This window comes from Salvelinus fontinalis, chromosome 11 (assembly GCF_029448725.1).
Source record: "Salvelinus fontinalis isolate EN_2023a chromosome 11, ASM2944872v1, whole genome shotgun sequence".
Lineage (NCBI taxonomy): Eukaryota > Metazoa > Chordata > Actinopteri > Salmoniformes > Salmonidae > Salvelinus > Salvelinus fontinalis.
In genome coordinates, this window is record NC_074675.1 from 40873971 (window position 1) to 40898837 (window position 24867).

The window sequence follows — 24867 nt, forward strand, 5'->3', positions numbered from 1 at the left end:
TGTATATAGCTCCACATTGATATGGTACTGGTACTCCCTGTATATAGCTCCACATTGATATGGTACTGGTACTCCCTGTATATAGCTGCACATTGATCTGGTACTGGTACTCCCTGTATACCGCTCCACATTGATATGGTACTGGTACTCCCTGTATATAGCTGCACATTGATCTGGTACTGGTACTCCCTGTATATAGCTGCACATTGATATGGTACTGGTACTCCCTGTATATAGCTGCACATTGATCTGGTACTGGTACTCCCTGTGTATAGCTCCACATTGATATGGTACTGGTACTCCCTGTATATAGCTGCACATTGATCTGGTACTGGTACTTCCTGTATATAGCTCCATTCTTGTGTATTTTATTCCTCGTTAGTTACCATTTCATTTTGCATTATTATTTTTTAAACTCTGCATTGTTGGGAAAGTTTCATAAGCAAGCATTTAATTGTAAAGCTTACACCAGTTTTATTCAGCATGTGTGATAAACCCAATTTGATTTGATTTAGTACCTGAAGTTAGGCGCTGAGGCCCACTCCAGAGCCAGACAGGCCAGGTCCACAGCTGCGTACACCAGCAGGAAGAAGATGGTTACAATGCTGGCGATGGTGTTCAACTTCCCTGTGAACAACACCAACTACAGATGGAGAAAAGGAGAGAGAAGAAATAGATGAGGGAGAGAGAGATGGAGAGAAGAAATAGTTTTTCCTCTGACCTCCACAACAAAGTCAGTGAGAGTCAGTCTCCTCAGTTCTCCCCTTTAACAAGAGTATTAATTAGCTATTCACCGAGCCCTCAGTCATAGGCCAGTATGGGCAACTTCTGGGCCTGCCTGCCTGTGTGTGTGCGTGAGTGAGATCAGGTCAGTTGTATTCGTGTTGTATGTCCAGTCCATGTACACCCATGGTAATCACCAAGCTATTCTGAGAGGCTGAGTTATCACTAACATCACACAGCCCTTAACTAAAAGGTCAGACCACAAAGATAGAGGGGCTTCTAAATCAGTCTCAAGGTCTCCCTCAAATATCATCTGGATCACTTGAATTGATGCATGCCTTGTCTCTATATCCATCTCCCTTTTGGCCTAACACCTTCTTTCACCTTCCTTCCTGACATCCCTCGCTCCCTTTCTCTCATCTGTGAGATTGTTTAACATGGAGTGAGATTAGAATCACACTTGTGTCATCAGTGAATCATTCAAATGGCAGAGAGAGAAAGAGCGAGCGACAGAAAAGAGGGGGAGGACTAGTTAATGAGCTCTGATACAGGCTAATGATTTCACTCTAATTACTCCCCCACTCCAGTGTAGAAGCGGAGCGAGGGATGAGAGAGGAAGACAAAGACCAGCCATTTAACACTTGCTTCTTGAAGAGTATCTGACTAGCCAGTCATTATCAGAGCTCTCTCCACCTCCATCTATTTTTCCTGTCTCTGTATCTTTACCCTCCCATCTCATCTCCTTTTCTCATTATGTCTTGGCCAATTCTCAGTACTCTCAAAGTACTTCCCTTCTCTCTACATCTACCCTTCTCTCTCCATCTATCTTTTTCCATTTACCCTTCTCTCTACTCTATCAATCTACCTTTTCCTACATCTGACCTGATCAGAGATTATTGAGCAGGTGAAATCAGACCTATTCTCTCCTCTATGTCTTACCTGTACTTGGACCCAGGAGAGAACAGCCCCTCAGGGGTTCCTATTGTCTTACCTGGACTGGTAACCAGGAGAGGACACACACACCCAGGGGTTCCCATTGTCTTACCTGTACTAGGAACCAGGATAGGAGAACAGACACCCAGGGGTTCCCATTGTCTTACCTGTACTAGGAACCAGGAGAGGAGGACAGACACCCAGGGGTTCCCATTGTCTTACCTGTACTAGGAACCAGGATAGGAGAACAGACACCCAGGGGTTCCCATTGTCTTACCTGTACTAGGAACCAGGAGAGTAGGACAGACACCCAGGGGTTCCCATTGTCTTACCTGTACTAGGAACCAGGAGAGTAGGACAGACACCCAGGGGTTCCCATTGTCTTACCTGTACTAGGAACCAGGAGAGTAGGACAGACACCCAGGGGTTCCCATTGTCTTACCTGGACTGGTAACCAGGAGAGGACACACACACCCAGGGGTTCCCATTGTCTTACCTGTACTAGGAACCAGGATAGGAGAACAGACACCCAGGGGTTCCCATTGTCTTACCTGTACTAGGAACCAGGAGAGGAGGACAGACACCCAGGGGTTCCCATTGTCTTACCTGTACTAGGAACCAGGATAGGAGAACAGACACCCAGGGGTTCCCATTGTCTTACCTGTACTAGGAACCAGGAGAGGAGGACAGACACCCAGGGGTTCCCATTGTCTTACCTGTACTAGGAACCAGGAGAGTAGGACAGACACCCAGGGGTTCCCATTGTCTTACCTGTACTAGGAACCAGGAGAGTAGGACAGACACCCAGGGGTTCCCATTGTCTTACCTGTACTAGGAACCAGGAGAGTAGGACAGACACCCAGGGGTTCCCATTGTCTTACCTGTACTAGGAACCAGGAGAGGAGGACAGACACCCAGGGGTTCCCATTGTCTTACCTGTACTAGGAACCAGGAGAGGAGGACAGACACCCAGGGGTTCCCACTGTGAGATGTCTTCTTAGCTGGAGACAAGACTGTGCCTGCAGACGGGGGAGAGGAGTGAGCGAGAGAGAGAATACAGTTGAAGTCGGAAGTTTACATACACTTAGGTTGGAGTCATTAAAACTCGTTTTTCAACCACTCCACAAATTTCTTGTTAACAAACTATCGTTTTGGCAAGTCGGTTAGGACATCTACTTTGTGCATGACACAAGTCATTTTTCCAACAATTGTTTACAGACAGATTTTTTCACTTATAATTCACTGTATCACAATTCCAGTGGGTCAGAAGTTTACATACACTAAGTTGACTGTGCCTTTAAACAGCTTGGAAAATTACAGAAAATGATGTCATGGCTTTAGAAGTTTCTGATAGGCTAATTGACATCATTTGAGTCAATTGGAGGTGTACCTGTGGATGTACACTGCTCAAAAAAATAAAGGGAACACTTAAACAACACAATGTAACTCCAAGTCAATCACACTTCTGTGAAATCAAACTGTCCACTTAGGAAGCAACACTGATTGACAATAAATTTCACATGCTGTTGTGCAAATGGAATAGACAAAAGGTGGAAATTATAGGCAATTAGCAAGACACCCCCAAAAAAGGAGAGATTCTGCAGGTGGTGACCACAGACCACTTCTCAGTTCCTATGCTTCCTGGCTGATGTTTTGGTCACGTTTGAATGCTGGCGGTGCTCTCACTCTAGTGGTAGCATGAGACGGAGTCTACAGCCCACACAAGTGGCTCAGGTAGTGCAGTTCATCCAGGATGGCACATCAATGCGAGCTGTGGCAAAAAGGTTTGCTGTGTCTGTCAGCGTAGTGTCCAGAGCATGGAGGCGCTACCAGGAGACAGGCCAGTACATCAGGAGACGTGGAGGAGGCCGTAGGAGGGCAACAACCCAGCAGCAGGACCGCTACCTCCGCCTTTGTGCAAGGAGGTGCACTGCCAGCGCCCTGCAAAATGACCTCCAGCATGCACATTTGTGGCCTTGCTGGAGGTCATTTTGCAGGGCTCTGGCAAAGTTAAACAATTTAAAAGGCAATGCTACCAAATACTAATTTAGTGTATGTAAACTTTTGACCCACTGGGAATGTGATGAAAGAAATCAAAGCTGAAATAAAATCACTCTTTTCTATTATTCTGATATTTCACATTCTTAAAAAAGTGGTGATCCTAACTGACCTAAAATAGGGAATTTTTACTAAGATTAAATGTCAGGAATTGTGAAAAATGGAGTTTAAATGTATTTGGCTAAGGTGTATGTAAACCTCTGACTTCAACTGTATGTGAGAGCAAGAGGGAGGAGGAGGATTAAGATGGAGGGAATTAACGTTTAGGACCACATTTCAGTTGATACATGAAATTAATTCAATTAGAGACTTTCAACTCAAATCAATGCAGCCAAGAACAGGGGATGGAGAGGAAAATAAAAGGGGAGAAAAGGGGAAGGTGAAGAGCGAAGACAGAGCAGAAATTTTAAAAGTGGGTGAGATTAAAATGAAGAGATGTGTGTTACACTATATTAGGAGATCCATTACCCAGTGGGTGTAGGACAGTTGCAAGCAGGTTGCACCAGGTATGAATGACACACACACGATAAGAACTTGAAGCTACAACACCTTTAATCATACAGTCACAAGGCAAAAACAAAACCCATAAGCTAATATTTATGTTTAACCCCTGAAAGGCATTGCTAGTGAACCTGAGCCGAGTCACTGTCAGTTTGGTTCAGTCTAGTTCAGCATGGTTCAGTCTAGTTCAGCATGGTTCAGTCTAGTTCAGCATGGTTCAGTCTAGTTCATCTGTTCTGCTCCAGCTGCCCACTCTACAGGGGAAACCTGCTTAATACTGCTATTCATCTCCCATATCCACACACAACGCCAGTGAGAAGGGAGAGAGAAGAAGCTATAAAGATAAATAAGAGGGTGAGGTGCATCGTGAGAAAGAGGACATAAGTGTACCCACCAAACAGGTCGTCCCGTGCCAGGGCGTAGAGGATGCGAGAGGCCCCTATCAGGTTACTCATGGCAGCAGACATGGTGGAGGAGTACACACCAACGGTCACCAACGGGTTCCACACATTAATGTCCCGCAGGAAACTGTAGTCCCTCTGGAGGAGAAGACTGAGCCAGAAATCAGATTATATACATTCATATGAAACCCTCCCCACTCCACTCCTCCACCCATCTCTGTCTGTTTTTTAGTCTGTCAGCTCCCTCCACCTGTCTGTCAGCTCCCTCCACTCCCTCCATCTGTCTGTCTACTCCCTCCATCTGTCTGTCAGCTCCCTCCATCTGTGTCAGCTCCCTCCATCTGTGTCAGCTCCCTCCATCTGTGTCAGCTCCCTCCATCTGTGTCAGCTCCCTCCATCTGTCTGTCAGCTCCCTCCACTCCCTCCATCTGTCAGCTCCCTCCACTCCCTCCATCTGTCTGTCTACTTCCTCCACTCCCTCGATCTGTCTGTCTACTCCCTCCACTCCCTCGATCTGTCTGTCCCCTCCCTCCACTCCCTCGATCTGTGTGTCCCCTCTGTCCGAAAAATAGGAAATGCCAATGATATGATTTGTGTGTGTGTGTTATTTGGTGTGTGAGTGTTGGTCTGCGTTATTTGTGTGCCGCAGTTAAACGTTTATGAACCATTGCTTTAAATCAGCCTCTCTGACATTGTTAATAATGATTCACTTTAAAATGTTCCCATCCACCAGCAGCACACACAGTAGTGAAAACATGTGAAAACATAAGTCATGAGTATGCATGTGTGTTGGAGTTACTCTGGTGTGTGCGTAATGGAGCTGGTCAATTTTATTTATTTATTTCACCTTTATTTAACCAGGTAGGCAAGTTGAGAAGTTCTCATTTACAATTGCGACCTGGCCAAGATAAAGCAAAGCAGTGTGACACATACAACAACACAGAGTTACACATGAAACTCAGTCAATAATACAGTAGAAAAATAAGTCTATATACAATGTGAGCAAATGAGGTGAGATAAGGGAGGTAAAGGCAAAAAAAGGCCATGGTGGCGAAGTAAATACAATATAGCAAGTAAAACACTGGAATGGTTGATTTGCAGTGGAAGAATGTGCAAAGTAGAAATAGAAATAATGGGGTGCAAAGGAGCAAAATAAATACAGTAGGGGAAGAGGTAGTTGTTTGGGCTAAATGATAGATGGGCTATGTACAGGTGCAGTAATCTGTGTGCTGCTCTGACAGCTGGTGCTTAAAGCTAGTGAGGGAGATAAGTGTTTCCAGATTTTTGCTATAGCCTGGTTATTAATTCCTGTGACGTGTGGCAAGTGCAGTATAAATCTGAACATGCTTGACATTTTAAAACCTGCACTCCAAAACAAAGCCGTCATAAAGAGGTGGCAGCCATGCAGAGAGGGAGAGCAGAGGACAGAGCGTGTGCCATGCAGAGAGGGAGAGCAGAGGACAGAGCGTGTGCCATGCAGAGAGGGAGAGCAGAGGACAGAGCGTGTGCCATGCAGAGAGGGAGAGCAGAGGACATAATGTGTGCCATGCAGAGAGGGAGAGCAGAGGACATAATGTGTGCCATGCAGAGAGGGAGAGCAGAGGACAGAGCGTGTGCCATGCAGAGAGGGAGAGCAGAGGACAGAGCGTGTGCCATGCAGAGAGGGAGAGCAGAGGACAGAGCGTGTGCCATGCAGAGAGGGAGAGCAGAGGACAGAGCGTGTGCCATGCAGAGAGGGAGAGCAGAGGACAGAGCGTGTGCCATGCAGAGAGGGAGAGCAGAGGACATAACGTGTGCCATGCAGAGAGGGAGAGCAGAGGACAGAGCGTGTGCCATGCAGAGAGGGAGAGCAGAGGACATAACGTGTGCCATGCAGAGAGGGAGAGCAGAGGACATAACGTGTGCCATGCAGAGAGGGAGAGCAGAGGACATAATGTGTGCCATGCAGAGAGGGAGAGCAGAGGACATAATGTGTGCCATGCAGAGAGGGAGAGCAGAGGACAATGTGTGCCATGCAGAGAGGGAGAGCAGAGGACATGTGTGCCATGCAGAGAGGGAGAGCAGAGGACAGAGCGTGTGCCATGCAGAGAGGGAGAGCAGAGGACATAACGTGTGTGTTCATGCACATTTTGGTACTTTATGTGCTTTTTTTATTAACATGTCTGTGAAGGCTATGTATTTGTATAAAACAGACGTGTATACGGTTGTTTTTGAGTGTGCGTCCTGGTGTCCCCTCCATCCCATAATACAGATTATTCATCAGATCATGAAGCTGGAATGAGCTGTGCCATTGAAATAAAGAACAGAACGAAGTAAAGCACCTGACAAAAGAAAACAATTATTTTAAGAGGGGAGTGCAGCTAAATGAGAGCCTGGAGAGACTGGACGTTCATACTCATTCCACACCTCATTTGTTGATCATCTCATTTGTTTATTCATACGTTAATATTCTTTTGCCATTTCTTTTAAATAAGCTTCAAAAACAACTAGAGGTGGGGAGGGAGGCAGAGAGATAGAGCAACACAGACAGAGAGAGAATGGGATCAATAGCTAACAAGGCCTGTAGATCTCCTCTCCACCCCTCCCTCTCTCTGCTACTCTCTCGCATTCACTCTACCCACCACACTCTACCTCTCTCAATCTCAGACTGTCTCTACTATACCCCTTTTCTCATATTATCTATTGTTTTGCTACATTCTCATTCCTTCTACTATTTTTATGGTTGTTTTTTTATTTCCTTATTAGGATCCCCATTAGCTGTTACTTATGTAGCAGCTACTCTTCCTGGGGGTCACAGGATTAGAGGTCACGGGCAACATAACATGAACCTCCTCGTTGTCTTCTCCATCTCTATCCCTGTGTGTTGGCAGGGACAGAGGGGGGGAACGAGAAAGATACAGAGAGAGATCAGGGACAGACAGAGACCGACAACGAGAGAGATCTGTGGAGGAGAGATAGCAAGCAAATAAAGGATGGATGGACAGAGAGAGCCAAGGACAGGCACGACAGAGAGAGCCAAGGACAGGCACGACAGAGAGAGCCAAGGACAGGCACGACAGAGAGAGCCAAGGACAGGCACGACAGAGAGAGCCAAGGACAGGCACTCTGTAGTGGGGTGATTGCAAGGGAACAGAGGTATGAGATGAAAGCAGAGGAGGGCAGACAGACTGAGAATGTTGGACTTGTTGCCTCAATGTCTGGACAAGACACTAGCACTACGAGCCAGCGAGTGGGGGGGGGGGGGGGGGGGGGGCATGAGAGAGAATTAAACAGCGCCAGGGGAAGCAAGGGAGAACGGAAGGGAGTGAAAAACAGTAGCACATTCTCTCACACAAATAAAAGCCATATGGGGGGGCTGAAAAACAGAAGAAAAAGCAAAGAGATGGAGAGAGCCTTGTGGGACTGCACAGCTTCCACACACACACCAGGCTGCATGTTGAAGATAGCAGAACAAAAGAGGGAGGCAGATTTAAATTAATATAATTATTCAGCCAGTAATAAATACATAAGCTTCTATAGCAGGATGGGATTAGTCAACAGGTCACTGATGCACAATACTCAGAGGTGTACACACACACACAACAAAGTCACTCAACCAGAGACACACACATACACCACACCTGCATATATACACACACAATGTCACTCATCCATAGAGGGACGATAAAGATAGACACACAACCACACTCTGTAGTTAGTAATCCAGAGAACGAATGCACACACACCAGTCACTCATTCAGGAAATGAACACACACACACACACCACACACTCGCTCTTCACTTATCCAAAGAAAGAGACAGACCGTAAAATACACACTAATCATTCAGGTCTCAGTCCCTAAACAAGATACAGACACACTCACTCTAAGCTTACTGTATATTGGGGGATTGGGCTGGATTTGGTTGTGAGGGGCTGGAGAGTTGGCAATGGGCTATCTGTCACCACTGGCTACCCTGTCACATTGGGTTAATATAGTGCTCATAGCTGGACAGTAAACCATCATCATCGTCTTTTACATTGGGCTCCTATGCACCTTCCCAGACCCATCTAGAACACATACACACTCTATAACTGTGCACCTGTAACAAACACACACCTGTAACCTATTCAGGTATGCATCAGATGTCATTCTCCCAAAAGGCAGCACTATTGTAGATCTGAACAGCCATTCTTAATCTCCCTGACATTTATGTTAAGTGAACACAGTGCCTTTTACCAAGAATGCAGAGTAACTAGCTGAAGAGAGGAGAAATTTACTTTGGCTTTATTCAAAAGTTACACCATTTCTGTTTCAGTAAGGTTGCATTGAAACAAGTATCCCAATTCTGATATTTTTCGACCAATCAGATCAGCTCTGAAAAAATCTAATTTGATGCGAAAACAACTCATGTGATTGGTCAAAATATCAATTAAATGGGAAAAAGATCAGATTTGTGATGCCTGTGTAAACACTACCTAAGAAACCCCTCAATGTCAGTGTCTGAAATACAAAGGGAGCTCCTCATGTGAGATGGTGTGACCGCCACCTGTTGGATACTTCTGGGTACTGCTACCAAGTTACTATTTCTGACCAAAAAAAGGGGGAATAACATCCAACTCAAAAAGCTTATATTTGTTCCTCCTCAGTGAAAATCACTTACCCAAACCATGAGACATTCAACTGCTTTCCCTTCAACGAGGCTTTGTTGATAAGGTGAATGCACCAATTTGTAAGTCGCTCTGGATAAGAGCGTCTGCTAAATGACTTAAATGTAATGTAAATGCTATAGAAATGCAGAGAGTGTCCGTGGTGAAGGGGGGGTCCAGTGTTTGGCATTTAGTAATGTGACGTTGACGTGACGTTGACTGATGGCTTTAATGCACATTCTTCCTATTTAATCTAAGTAATCCATTTAGTCTGTCTCTCAATGACACACTGGTGACATTCACTTTAATAGTTAATATCATAAATATGATAAGTGCAGAAAGTTCTCTTTAGTTTGGTGACAGATGTAACAATCCGAGACTAGCGCCATGAGTTTTTCCTGAATAGTGACTTGACTTGGAAAAACTCTGACCCCTTTTTCTGCAGCCTTACAACTGACAACCAATTGTAACTTTCAACTAAAGAAAATGTGGCCTATTGTTGAAAGACAACCTGTGACCTACCTTGTGACAAGGGTGTAACTGTTTCATAATGCAAATTGGCATTTATGAGAGTTTACCTCTAGTCAAGAATGTTATACAGCCCTTAAGTAAATTAGGTTAAGGAAAAAGGAAACCGCACACTGCTCTTGATAGTATCACCGATATTTAATACGTTTACGTATCGGCCACACGGCCTTCGTCAGAGCTTTTGTGATTTTTGGAAATGTGCACCCTTATGTAGACCTGCCCCGACCCACATCCGTTCTACACATCGAAGAGGGTTGGAGGCAAAGGAAAAACAAATAAGTGCTACCAAATATAACAATATGCATTTCATAAATATTACAAAAGTGTATAAATAAGGCGTATTGAACACATCTGTAAAATCTCAATGAGGACATGGCAAGTTTTCATTAGTCATTGGGTACATCGTACGAAAAACGTCAGAATAATCTACAAGAGACACATGTTTTATGTTCAAATTCACAACATATAGGCATTTCATCATTAGGTCATTTAGGAAATAATGTCTGGAGGGTGAAAATCCAAAAACATTCTCTTTTACTCAAGAGTATTATTAATATCTCCTCCCCTGTCTGATATCTTAACTTTCTCTATGCCACAAAATCTAAAAAGGTGGAAATGTCATGCTTTCAGGTCATTGAAATGTACAGCAACTGGATAATCCCTGTCGTTTCTCCTGATTGAACTTTTATGTTCACTAATTCTGTTTGTGAGAGCGGGTGGTTCTAACGACATAGCAGAGCCCACATGGACATTTAATAATGTAAATAACATGGGTGGTGGAACACGTAATAGTGTAATTTATGTGGAACCTTTTTCCTGTGTGTGGGTGACAGAAATATTCACACTTCATCATATGCGCACTGTGCGCATCCTCTGCATTTATAGCTACCATTTGGTAGAGGGCGTAAAAGAGCCTGGCTAATTTTCTTTTGTGGCTGGCAGTTGGCATGAACCAATTTATTGCGTAAATTGCGACCTCTCCTATACACAATACGTGGTGGATATTTAAATTCAGCCGGCAAAGCTGGGTCCGATGATAAAATATGCCAATGTTTCTTGACCACACCTCCCACTTTTCGCGAATTCAAAGTATATGTAGTTGTGAACATTACGGAGTGTTCTGTAGCTTTAGCGGGTCTTTTTTGTAGCAGTTCATCTCGTGTTTTCCCAATGCCAAATGATGAGCTTCATCCACATATTGTGACGAATAGCCTCTTAGAAACCTCACGCGCATCTCCGCTGCTTTTTCTAGATAATCATCTGTGGAGTGGCATATACGGCGCAGTCTGAAAAACTGGCTTCTTGGAAGTCCTCTTTTTAATGTGTCAGGGTGGAAGCTGTCACCCTGTAATAGAGTATTTCTGTCCGTTTCTTTTCTATACAGAGTTGTAAACAGGGTTCCATTTGATTTCTCAATCCACATATCGAGGTAATGAACACGTTGAGTGTCACGTTCAAGAGTGAATTTGAGATTAGGGTCAATGTCATTGAGTAGTGCCATAAAATTGACAGTTCTTCTTCAGTTCCTTCCCATATACAAAAAATGTCGTCAATATATCGATACCACTTCAGGACTTTATTAAAAATTGGATTCTCGTTTTCATTATTAACAAAACGTTCTTCAAAAAGACCCATATAGAGGTTAGCATAGCTCAGAGCAAATGTAGAGCCCATCGATGTTCCATTCGTTTGGAGGTAGTATTCATCATCAAACCTGAAATAGTTATACTGAAAACATATTCAGCCAACTCTAGAATGAAGTTTGTTGGTGGATATTCATTAGTATCTCTGCCTCCCAAATAGTGTGCTAGTGCTGCCAGCCCCCCCCACATGGGGAATGCTGGTATATAGACTCTCGACATCTAATGTGACCAAAATACAGTCTTCTTTTAAACCCGTTATTGGTGAGATCTTGTTTATGAAGTCTATAGAGTATTTTACATATGATGGCAATGCTTGCACATGAGATTTAATAAAATAGTCTACAAAGTTCGACAATGGCTCTAGCATTGAGCCTATTCCTGCAACCACTGGTCTGCCTGGATAGTTGCCTTGTGTTTTAGATTTGTGTAATTTCGGTAAAATGTATAAGCATGGACATATGGCACATTTGCAGCAAAGATATTCATATTCAGGTTTTTAGATAAGGTGGTTTAATAGGGCTCCAGATTAGAGCATATATCCCTTTGGAACACCTGTGTGGGATCAACACTCAGTTTTCTATAGAAACGTTCATTGCTGAGTTGTCTCTGAATTTCTTCTTTACATTTTTCATAGTCTAAAACAACCACAGCACCCCACTTGTCTGCAGGTTTTATAACCAAAGATGAAGCTTTCATTAATTCATTGAGTGCCAGTTCTTCTGTTCTAGCGAGATTCTTCTGAATATGGTTTGTTTGTCTCGTATATACTGACATGGCTTCTTGTTCGACTAACCTACAATAGGTATTAATCGAGGAGTTGTTAACCATGGGGCAGAATTTGCTTTTGGGCTTAAAATGGGTACCAGTTCTTTGATGTGTATCGAATGGTTTATCTGTACATGTTGGTACAAAAGAGAGGCCCTTAGATAAGACTGAGACTTGAGCGTCGGTAAGGTATTTTTTGGAGAGGTTAATTACCGCGTCCCGCTGTAGCTCCGTGTCCACAGCCTGTGTTCCTGGTCTCTTCAACCGCTTGCCTCTCCTGCATCGTTTATTTTCTTTCGTGGAGCCCTCTGTTGCTTCCGGGCTAAAAAAACAGACTATGTGCCATGGTAGCTGGAGTCACTGTCTGTAGGGAATTCGCTCTCGGTGGATGCCTCTGTGTCCAAGTGTCCATGTCCTCCCGCTGCTCTCCGTGCTCCTGTCCTTGGGCCTTCCCATGCGTACACCCGGTTGAGCTGGTAGTCCTCTGTGTCTCGCTGGTATTTCTTGATCTTTGTTGCTTGTAGAGAGTCTCTGTATTTCCCAATGGACTGCTTGATCGTGTCGTCTATGTCTGTAAAATTAGGGCCTAGAATCTCCTTCATTATAGCCTCATGTTCGCTAATCTTAACTTCAACTTCTTTCACTTCCTTTGACACATGTTCAACGATTAATAGCATTAAATCTAATGAGCATTTGTTGAGTATTTCACCCCATTGCTGAATGAAAGTTGTCATTTTTCCCTGTTGTAGGCTCCTTCTGTATTCTCAGTCCTCTTGGAATGCGCTTGTTGCGCCAATACTCGCTAAGAGTGGTGCCATGCAGGAACAAACGTGTTTCTTTCTCTCGGAGTCTCTGGAGCTGGATTTTGAGTTCGACAGTCGAGTGTGGAACTGGGTTCTCCATGTTGGAGGTAGGAACAATAATCTTATTGGCGTCTTCTTGTGTGAATGAAAGGGTACTCGCACAATGTGTGGTAAGTGAGTTGATCTCTCCTAGTGGATCCATTGTATACTTGGTACGTCTTTTACTTTTGTGTATACTTACAAGATTTCAGAGTACGGAGTGAAAAATAGTTATACAAAATTCAAAAGGCACTCGCACATCTGAGCAATCTTATTTGCAGGTGCATGGCAACAATTGAACAAGATGAAGGAAAAAGGAAACCACACACTGCTCTTGATAGTATCACCGATATTTAATAAGCTTACGTATCGGCCACACGGCCTTCGTCAGACCTTTTGTGATTTTTTTAAATTTGCACTGTGGAATTCCATGGCCAGAAATAACAAGTTTATGATTCCAGTAACATGCATGATGAAATGCTGACTTTACCCCAGGCCAAGTTATCATTATCACTTCCACGGGTTACTGTACTCTTCCACAGGTTACTGTACTCTTCCACAGGTTACTGTACTCTTCCACAGGTTACTGTACTCTATGTACAACTGGAGGAGCAGTCAGTGTGTTTTCACATGTACAGTAACTACTAAGACAGTTCAGTAAAAGGTTTAGATATGGTTGACACACCATCAAGTACCTTAAAAGGACGTTGGAGGCAGTATCATTCATAAACCCTGTACATTTCCTCCATTCAGTCCGACAATCTAAGACCAAAAAGTCACACTCCACTGCATGCCGGGCCCTGTCCAACATCAATAAAGCAACACTAAACCAACAGCAGATAAGGACACAGCTAGATAACAACCGGACTGAACACAGCGGAGAAGGAAATGCATTCTTGTTATCCTTTGTTCATATCCTGAAGTATGGATTGAAATGGACTCAATTTCCTCAGTGTAAAAAGAAAGTATGCGTGCATGTGAGACAGGTACTGACTGGTCCTGAATGCCACTTCTCATGATCTAGATAGTGTAGAAATCAACCACCTAGGATTTCATGATCCAGTGTGTCTGATCAACTACTACATTATCCATCAACGACCACGTTTACATGCGCTAAGTATTCCACATAGTAGCTCATATCCCGCTTAAGGTCTTATTCGGGATAAGCTGTTTACATGCACCTTTGATATCCCGCTCACGAGTATTCTATACCCATGAATAAAGTGAATATTCCTAATTTAAGTTCATATGGGTTAAATGGAACAGTAACAGAAATCTGGACACCGACTGTAGACCTATAACCTCTCACATGTAGAGTAATATCATATTAACTCCTGCAGAATTAACCATTTCTTGTAGTAGGCCTAAAATTAGATAAGAGTTACATTTGTGTCTTGGGAACAGGAGTGGAGAAATATGATTTTGGTCTTTCAGCATCTCCAGAAAATGCAAATGCACGTGTAACTTATATGTTTTACACTAACGTAAGCAGACAGTATTTCTACCACATAAAATATGCACCCAAGGCAAACTGAAGTCTTATCAGAAAGGTGTTTCATCGTTTTCTCAGCTTTTCATTTCCTTAAAACCTGGGCAAACTGATGACATTTGGACATTTTGCACAATAATAATCTTTTCACTGTTGTGGAGTTTCCTCCACGGTCCCTAACCAAACAGAGAACTTTACCGGTGTTAACTACATTACTAATTCATTCATTCTATTGATGTAAGACATTCTGGTTAGCACTACTTTAGTCAGAAGCTGCATGTATCTAATTATAGTTGATAAATGGCCTACCAAATGCTGGAAATTATGAGCAGAAATGTATCTAAATTAGGGGTGGAAGTAGCCAAAGCCATTAGGCTATACGGTCCAGCAGGCTACAGTGTACCAGCAAAATAAATGATGGAATTATGGTGGATGGAAATGCACAGGTATAGCCTACTTTATTTAATGATTTGTTTGATAATCAGATGAAAACATCAACACCCATGATATGCAATACTGACCATGCGCAGACTGCAAAATTAACAGTAAACGGGATAAGATGTATACATGCCACAGTATCCCATCTAAGATCAACATTTCCCAGGTATCTTATCCGGGTTTCTCATAACCGGGATACAAGCTTTTTCGGGTTATTATAAATGGGATATGATGCTACATGTGTCAACTCAAAAACAATACTTGAGTAGCCCGAATAAAAAAGGGATATTGGTGGGCATGTAAACACGGTCAATGAGTCAGCATATTTCTCTTCCCTTTTTATCTGCCAATGTCTGATCTACTGAGGGGGAGAGGGTGAAACAGGCAGAGGGAGGACAGGGAGGAGTATAATTGATGGCTGTATTGATTTCCAATGCATCTTTAAAGGGCCTTTCATGTCACTTTAGCACTTTGGCAACACTTGTGTTAGTGCCACATCAATACTGCACACTGGCACTGAGCTAGAGACGGGAGAGAGAGTGAGAGAAAGTGTGAGAGAGTGTCAGAGATAGAATTGTAAATGCTAGTATGTGTGTCTTTCATTGAGTGCAAATTTTTGTCGAGTTTGAGTTGGATTGGGCCCCTGTGTGTTTGTGTGTGCCTATCTCTGTATGTGAACATACGTGTTACAGGTGTGTTTATCTACAGAGATTATGCCCAAACTAGTGTGTGTGTGACTGACCGGTCACAGGAGCAGGCCACCATCAGACTGAGGAGGTAGTAGATGATGAAGGTGAAGATGACAGCTGTGATGGTTCCTCGAGGGATAGAGTAGCTAGGGTTCTTTAGGTCACCTGGGACACAGCACGACACCAGGTTAGACACAACACAGACAATCACACACTCCTGACCGACTCCTTTGATCAAAAAACGATTTATTACCTGACATGTTGGATCCGGCCATGATGCCTGTGCAACCGTTAAACATGACCGCAAACACCGTGGCAAAGGACATCATGGTTCCTGTTGTGTAGTCCACAGCATAGTCAGCTAGGGGAGAGTTAGATATAAATTCAATCAGCTTCATGTCCAAATCCTCCCCAAATTCAGATATTAACAACAACAAAAATTGAAAACATGCATGCCTCTTGCCTTTAAGGAGGACTTACAATTAAAAAAGGACAGAAATGCTTCATCTTGCCATCTCAAGTTCAGATATAGCTTGTGGTACATACAGTTGAAGTCAGAAGTTTACATACATTTAGGTTGGAGTCATTAAAACTCATTTTCAACCACTCTACACATTTCTTTGTAGAGTGGTTGAAAAAGTCGGTTAGGACATCTACTTTGTGCATGACACAAGTAATTTCTCCAACAATTGTTTACAGACAGATTATTTAACTTATAATTAATTTTATCACATTTCCAGTCGGTCAGCAGTTTACATACACTAAATACTGTGCCTTTAAACAGCTTGGAAAATTCCAGAAAATTATGTCATGGCTTTAGAAGCTTCTAAAGCCATGACGTAAATTAACCTGAGTAAATTGGAGGTGTACCTGTGGATGTATTTCAAGGCCTACCTTCAAACTCAGTGCCTCTATGCTTGACATCATGGGAAAAATCTAAAGAAATCAGCCAAGACCCCAGAAAAAAATATTGTAGACCTCCACAAGTCTGGTTCATCTTTGGGAGCAATTTCCAAACGCCTGAAGGTACCACGTTCATCTGTACAAACAATAGCAGGCAAGTATAAACACCATGGGACCACGCAGCTGTCATACCGCTCAAGAAGGAGACGCATTCTGTCTCCTAGAGACGAACGTACTTTGGTTGCGAAAAGTGCAAATCAATCCCAGAACAACAGCAAAGGACCTTGTGAAGATGCTGGAGGAAACAGGTACAAAAGTATATATCCACAGTAAAACGAGTCCTATATCAACATAACCTGAAAGGCAGCTCAGCAAGGAAGAAGCCACTGTTCCAAAACTGCCATTAAAAAAAGCCAGACTACGGTTTGTAACTGCACATGGGGACAAAGATCGTATTTTTTGGAGAAATGTCCTCTGGTCTGATGAAACAAAAATATAACTGTTTGGCCATAATGACCATCGTTATGTTTGGAGGAAAAAGGGGGAGGCTTGCAAGCCGAAGAACACCACCCCAACCGTGAAGCACGGGGGTGGCAGCATCATGTTGTGGGTTGCTTTGCTGCAGGAGAGACTGGTGCACTTCACAAAATTGATGGCATCATCAAGAAGGAAAATTATGTGGATATATTGAAGCAACATCTCAAGTCATCAGTCAGGAAGTTAAAGCGTGGTCGCAAATGGGTCTTCCAAATGGACAATGACTCCAAGCATACTTCCAAAGTTGTGGCAAAATGGCTTAAGTACAACAAAGTCAAGGTATTGGAGTGGCCATCACAAAGACTGACTCCTTGCTGTCCCCAGTCCGCCTGGCCTTGCTGCTATTCATGTTTCAACTGTTCTGCCTGCGGTTATGGAACCGCCACCTGTCCCAGACCTGTTGTTTTTCAACTCTTAATGATCGGCTATGAAAAGCCAACTGAAAATTATTCATGATTATTATTTGACCATGCTTGTCACTTATGAACATTTTTGAACATCTTGGCATAGTTCTGTTATAATCTCCACCCGGCACAGCCAGAAGAGGACTGGCCACCCCTCATAGCCTGGTTCCTCTCTAGGTTTCTTCCTAGGTTTTGGCCTTTCTAGGGAGTTTTTCCTAGCCACCGTGCTTCTACACCTGCATTATTAGCTGTTTGGGGTTTTAGGCTGGGTTTCTGTACAGCACTTCGAGATATTAGCTGATGTACGAAGGGCTATATAAAATAAACTTGATTGATTGATGAACTCAATCCTATAGAAAATTTGTGGGCAGCACTGAAAAAGCAAGGAGGCCTACAAACCTGACTCGGTTACACCAGCTCTGTCAGGAGGAATGGGCCAAAATTCACCCAACTTATTGTGGGAAGCTTGTGGAAGGCTACCTGAAACGTTTGACCCAAGTTAAACAATTTAAAGGCCATGCTATCAAATACTAATTGAGTGTATGTAAACTTCTGATCCACTGGGAACGAGATGAAAGACATAAAAACTGAAATAAATAATTCTCTACAATTATTCTGATATTTCACATTCTTAAAATAAAGTGGTGATCCTAACTGACCTAAGACAGGTCATTATTACTAGGATTAAATGTCAGGAATTGTGAAAAACTGAGTTTAAAGGTATATGTAAACTTCCGACTTCAACTGTATGAAGCTATTGACTTTAACCTACTTCCTTCTTATTGGAGGGAAAGCTTTACAGTGGCAAACAAAGTGTGTAAGTGTGTCAATGTGTGATTTTGTTGACAACAAGGTCTTTGAACGCGAAGGTTGATTTCCACTCTGAATATAAATCCTTCAGCTCAGTAGTCAGGTTGGTATGTTACGGTGGAAATGGGGAGCCAAAGGATATTTACGAGACCCACTAATTACAACTAAATAATCAATTACCTTTTTCACTGCCAGCAACCCTGGTAAACATTCAGTAAATCAAGAGGCTAAGGCTATAATTGGTGTGTGTGTGTGAGATAAACCAGTCAATTCTGCATAACTGACATGAGACGTCACTCACATCAATAATTATTTGCTATATTCATTCCTTCAAGATCCATTATGCACAAATTGCTCCACCATTTCCTGGTTGCTAAAATTCTAATAGTTAGCCTAATTTCAGTTTATGTGAGAAAACAAGCAAGTATAGTGTAGAGAATTTTGTACAAATTTAAACAGCTGTGAAATATATTTTCCATAACCCAAAATATTGTATTTTCAGCTGTTTGAAGCTGGTGTACAAAACCGAAAGTAAAAGATTCAAAACTGAAACTTAAGAACAGGAAGCATAGCGAGCACAGATCAGATCTACTGCTTTTTAGACTTGCTTTCAATGAGGCTGAAAGCTCTATAACACACATTACTATGTGAATTTGGTAGTGGCGCCTAAAAAGTTATATATTGCAGCCTTAAATCAAGCGAAATTCTATTTAGAATGACACATACAGTACATTAAGCACACACGTTTGTTGGTGAGTAACACACACCCAACCCTTACTCACCATCCAGGTTGCCCAGCAGTGTGTCCAGTTTAAAGCCGGTAAAGTTGGCCATGTTGGGTGGCTGTGGCCCTGTGTTGTTGTGAACGGGCATGGCGGCAGGCAGGAGGATGGTGCGCGGGCACACGGTGAAGAAGCTGATAAAGATGGTGGCCAGCACCAGCATGACCACCAGGAAGATGAGGAAGGAGGCCTTGGCATAGATCTCTGCCCCCACTAGACACACAAGCAGGCAGAGGAGGAGGATGCCGGTGGCATAGAGCAACGACCACCAATACCCCGCTGGTAACACCTGGAGGGAACCCGCTGGGCTCACCCCATCTGAAGTGGGATGGGAGGGAGGGATGGTGGTAAGTAGGTTAAAAGGTGTAGAGGGTTAATGAGATGAGAAAATGAGAGTGAAGGAATGAGGGTGAAAGCTGAAACAGACCATGAAAGGTCACAAAGGGTGGGAATCTAATTCAATTTGATTTAAATGTATTCAGTTTAATTCAATGACCTTTAACATGGGCATGCAATGGATTAGTAGCCATTGTGAAATCAGATTCGTTTTAGATCAAATACAAAAATACTAGAAAAGTAGTCTCAATGTAAACAGAGCACAGGTTGGCATTTATTGGGATGGCTAATGTACTGGAGGCAGCTCTGCAGGGTAGTCACTAGCTGTCACAGCCAAAAAGAAATAAAATCACATTTTAAACCGCACCACACTTCCAACATTATGCCTAACCTCAAATTAAGACGAAAAAGTACATTTTTGTTTTCATAAATTTTTACAATATATAGCCAATGTTGACTGCCGCTGGCCCATCTTGTGGGCGTTGACCTTCAAACACAGCAGGAAAAGGGCGAGAGTATGGCTGTATACCTTCTGGAAGCCCGAAAGTTGCTACTATGGCCTCAACCAGACCCAGTATAAAGAGGGCACTGCTACACACGTTAGCCAGGAAGAACATAACACCTAGACTGCCCCCAAACTCTGGCCCCAACGCACGACTTATCATGTCTGGGGGAGGAGGGAGTTAAGGCTGGGACCAACAGGATTTAAGAGTGAGTGTCAATGTGTGTGTGAGAGAGAGAGTGGGTGTTTGTATGTGCACACTATAGTGTAGTGAAGGCACTGAAAGAATAGGCGCAGGCACACACACACACACACACACACATCCCCCTCTCACACACAATGCGTCTTACAGATAAAATGAAAGCAATACCAGCCATTCACTGGCACACACAAAACAATACCTGGACGAATGCAATGCGACATTAATGAAATAGAAAGAACAGTGAGGTGGAGTGTGTGTAGAGTATATGGGGTGGTGTGAGAAAGGCATTCATACATCGCCTGAAATAATATGTCTATACATCTGGCCTCCCGGGTGGCGCAGGGGTCTAGGGCACTGCTTCGCAGTGCTAGCTGCGCCACCAGAGTCTCTGGGTTCGCGCCCAGGCTGGGCTGGGTTCGCGCCCAGGCTCTGTCGCAGCCGGCCGCAACCGGGAGGTCCGTGGGGCGACGCACAATTGGCATAGCGTCGTCCGGGTTAGGGAGGGTTTGGCCGGTAGGGATATCCTTGTCTCAGTATGTAAAATGTAATAAAATGTATGCACTCTACTGTAAGTCACTCTGGATAAGAGCGTCTGCTAAATGACTAAAATGTAAAATCTGACTATCATGTACAGCTGTGTGTGTATTGCTGAGGAGGATACAGTAGGCCCCTCCTGCGTCCAGAGCTCCATTGGTTGAGATGGCACACACAGACAGCACGGTCATACTGATGATGAAGTAGGCCACTAAGAACATGGCTATGGCCTGATACAGCCCACACTGGCCCACCACGAAACCTGACGGGAGAGAACACAAGGACCACACTATGGTTAAACAACACAACGAATTCAAATCATCTCAAAGTCCCTAACGGGAACTGGGTTTGGTGATTTAACAAGTGGTGGAACAACTTTCCTACAGGAAGTTGAAACTGGAATTTACAGTAATTGTCTATAAGAACATACAGTGGGGAATTCTCATTGGCTTTCACCTTAACTACACAGTTGAGACAGCAGTTTGACCCACCTCCCTCATACCCACCTCCCTCATACCCACCTCCCAGAGTCATGTAATTATTAACCAAAACATCATGCCAAGGCATTCAGATACGTTTGTTTAAGAAATGTTGTTGAATGTCACACACAAAATCAGTTTAGACTGACAATATTTTTATTGATAATAGCCTATGGCAAAATACTAAACTTCTACAATGCTACTATTTCCTTGCAACATTCAACAAGAGGTCAAAATGCATAACAAGTTATGTCATGCTTTTAACAAAAACAGAACTCTCCCAATTCACTGGGGAGCACTCCTATTGATCCTATGCATTGTTGAAATAGAAGCACTATATTGTTCCAGATAAGGCACAATGCACTGCAGTGCTTATGTTATGTGGAATGGTATTTTTGTCTCTCAAACTGGTGGCTGTTCCGCCTGTGCGTGTCTACACCACAGCAGCTGAGGTATCATGAGACAAGGGAATAAACAGAGGGGGGAGCACATCAAGGCAGGAGAGAGAACATAGACAGACTACTTTACTTACCGTGAGAACTCTGTGATAGAATGAAACACCTCTGAACAAAGAAAACAGATGAGAGATATTAATGAATGGGGATTGTATTTGTAAAACATATCTTCGGAATATTGGTGATTACATTAGAGATACTGTTGTCATTATTGCCATCAGATATTGGACTTCGAGCTCTGCATCATGTGAACGTGATTAATGGCTCGAGACTGAAGTTATGGTGCGAGGCAATAAAGCCATTTCTTCCAAGAGCTAGAACTATATTTTAGTCCAAGTTAGTCCACTTCAAACTACTCTATTCCTCCAATAAGAAAATTGTTCTTTTACAATTTATTTCACATTTATGATCATGACTATGACCGCCATAACAGTCCATTCCCAATGTGTCCTGGGATGCACGCACTCCAGTAGGCCCTATCCGTTAACCTACTTTTTCTCCATACCCTTGTGCTGTAACACATCAAGGGAGGTTCCAAGTGGTACAAGGGTCATTCCACCAAGTGTAACGCGGTAAAAAAAACACATTTGATTTCAACTAATTTTAAGATGGTCATAAAGAGCACTTTCAAAACGTTATTCCCATCTCAAGAGGTTAAAAACAAAAAATGCCTATAGTAAGTGCCAAATAAAGTTACAGGGTTGAAGATTTCACCTTAAACTCATCCATAAATGTCATTGTGACAGGGGTAATCAAAGCATGATGTGTGCATCAGGGAGTAGCAACTGAACGCAGAATTGTTAAAACATTTCAAGCTTGTCTATCTATGTCTAACAGGGTTGACGTGTTCTGCTCAACCCGCTTGGTTTTCCACCAGAAAATTCCCAACGAGAGTAGAACCTGCTTTTACACTGTTGAAAAAGGAATAGGTTCTCCATAAAAAAAAATGAGAGTTCAGTTCATGTAACAGGGTTGACCTTAAAATGAGGGACAGATGTAAATTATAGTGAGTATGCCACCTCCCGAATTGACACGTGTTCTAGCCAGGGGCATCACTGGGGACAACATGACCCCCCCCCCACACATTCTGAATCAAACTGTAGATACTCAGAATTTTTTCCAGCGCAATGTTTTTATTAGTCAGTATAGCAATGCAATGTTATTGAACTGTCAGTTTCCCTAGTTCATTTCCTACTTGTAACACTGACACGGTATAAACAGCTCTACAGGCTTCACTGTCACAGTGCACAGTCAGTACACAACACTATGCTCATCATGTCTTAGCAGGATCAGATGGTGACAGGTGTCCCTGCAGGGTCTGACAGCCAGGGAAGACCAGTCTACGGAGCTCAGGTGAATTTTGCAATATATTATAACAATCAGTGAATGGATACAAAGATCCATCTTGAGTTGATGGGTAGACTACAGACTGGGATCTGGAAATAATGGTCATTTCAATTATTGAACCATTATATTATCTAAGAAGAGAATCAATGTATAAATGTACACCAAGGTAATTCTTCCCATGCCCCATCTGAGCAGGATCAGATGGTGACAGAGGTCTCATCAGTGTCAGGCAACCAGGCCAGTCTGTGACTGCACTGAGGGGAACCTTTTTGCAGATGCAAAACTTTATTATTTCTTGTGCAGTAAACACTGGACAAGCCAGACGCTTCAAAGATTGAACCTATTGTAAGGCAGTCTGGCAAACCTCTAAAATTGATTTCCAAAATGTATCAAGGGTTGATAGAGGCTTTTCCAGATGACAAAACATGTAAAACAAAAATGTGAGGAAGTCCTGGGAGACTGATGATGATGGTGAATGGAAACAGATGTGTTTGAATGCTCCGTCATGTTCATATAATCTCAGACATAAATGACTGCAGTTTAAGACCATCCATAGAACGTACTATATGCCAGTGAAACTGAATATCATTCACTCATAAATGTTACTATTCTGCTGGAGGTGTAAAGCACAAAAGGGGACAAATTTGCATATGTTGTGGTCTCATGAAGGCTGGCTGAATTCTGGCAAAGAGTATGTTATTTTATCTCAGCATGTCTACAGATTCTCCCTGTTTTTGTTTGCTTGGAAATGTTGATACTGGAGACTGTTATCAGAAGAAACTGTGTAACTTAGCATTTATAGCAGCTAAGAAATGCATTGCCATTAATTGGAAGGTTGGTTATCCACCCACAATGTAACAATGGATGGCAGAAATATCAAGTTATGTATCACTAGATTTGATTTAATACAAGATTAAGGGTATACTGTGCAACTTTCATGAGGTCTGGATGCCTTATATGGAATATGGTACGACAAAAGGAGTCTATATGGAAAACATGCCCACTTCAAGGGAGATACCTATTTAGGCAATTTGTAGCTGCTGGAATGCTCAGTCCTGGTCCTGGGGGTCTGCCATTCTGTTGGTTGTCACTCTGGCATTGGCCTAACACATCTGGAACCAATAATGAATGTTTCACTAAGATCCTAAAGCTAAGTTGTGTTGGGGCGCTGCAGGGCGGTGGTTCCCTAGGGGCAGGATGGGGTGATCCAGCTATATTGTGTGCAAGTAAAAATAGCTCTACAGTACTAAACTCAGCAAAAAAAGAAAAATCCCTTTTTCAGGACCCTGTCATTCAAAGATAATTTGTAAAAATCCAAAAGCCTCAGGCATGCTGCAAGGAGCCATGAGGACTGCAGATGTGGCCAGGGCAATAAATTGCAATGTCCGTACTGTGAGACGCCTAAGACAGCGCTACAGGGAGCCAGGACGGACAGCTGATCGTCCTCGCAGTGGCAGACCACGTGTAACAACACCTATACAGGATCGGTACATCCGAACATCACACCTGCAGGACAGGTACAGGATGGCAACAACAACTGCCTGAGTTACACCAGGAACGCACAATCCCTCCACCAGTGCTCAGACTGTCCGCAATAAGCTGAGAGAGGCTGTACTGAGGGCTTGTAGGCCTGTTGTCTGGTGAGGACCTGCCTTACATCACCGGTAACAACGCCGCCTATGGGCACAAACCCACCGTTGCTGGACCAGACAAGACACGCAAAAAGTGCTCTTCACTGACGAGTCGCGGTTTTGTCTCACCAGGGGTGATGATGGGGGGTTGGCGCCCCCCCTTGGTTTGTGCTGTGATGGAGATCTTTGTGGGCTATACTCGGCCTTGTCTCAGGATTGTAAGTTGGTGGTTGAAGATATCCCTCTAGTGGTGCGGGGGCTGTGCTTTGGCAAAGTGGGTGGGGTTATATCCTTCCTGTTTGGCCCTG

At 43.3% G+C, this 24867-nt stretch overlaps 1 protein-coding gene across 1 annotated transcript in view; it reads right to left on the reverse strand.

Moving 5' to 3' along the window:
• The window catches only part of LOC129866089 (solute carrier family 12 member 9-like), a 54350-nt gene that overhangs the window by 22397 nt on the left and 7086 nt on the right, over window positions 1-24867 (reverse strand). Inside the window, exons 2-9 of the mRNA XM_055939260.1 lie at window positions 20775-20909; window positions 19939-20076; window positions 19074-19391; window positions 15891-15998; window positions 15691-15802; window positions 4610-4767; window positions 2593-2675; window positions 519-643 (exon numbers count right to left, since the gene is read on the reverse strand). Coding sequence (XP_055795235.1) covers window positions 519-643; window positions 2593-2675; window positions 4610-4767; window positions 15691-15802; window positions 15891-15998; window positions 19074-19391; window positions 19939-20076; window positions 20775-20909 — 1177 coding nt within the window. The remainder of the gene's footprint in view (window positions 1-518; window positions 644-2592; window positions 2676-4609; window positions 4768-15690; window positions 15803-15890; window positions 15999-19073; window positions 19392-19938; window positions 20077-20774; window positions 20910-24867) is intronic.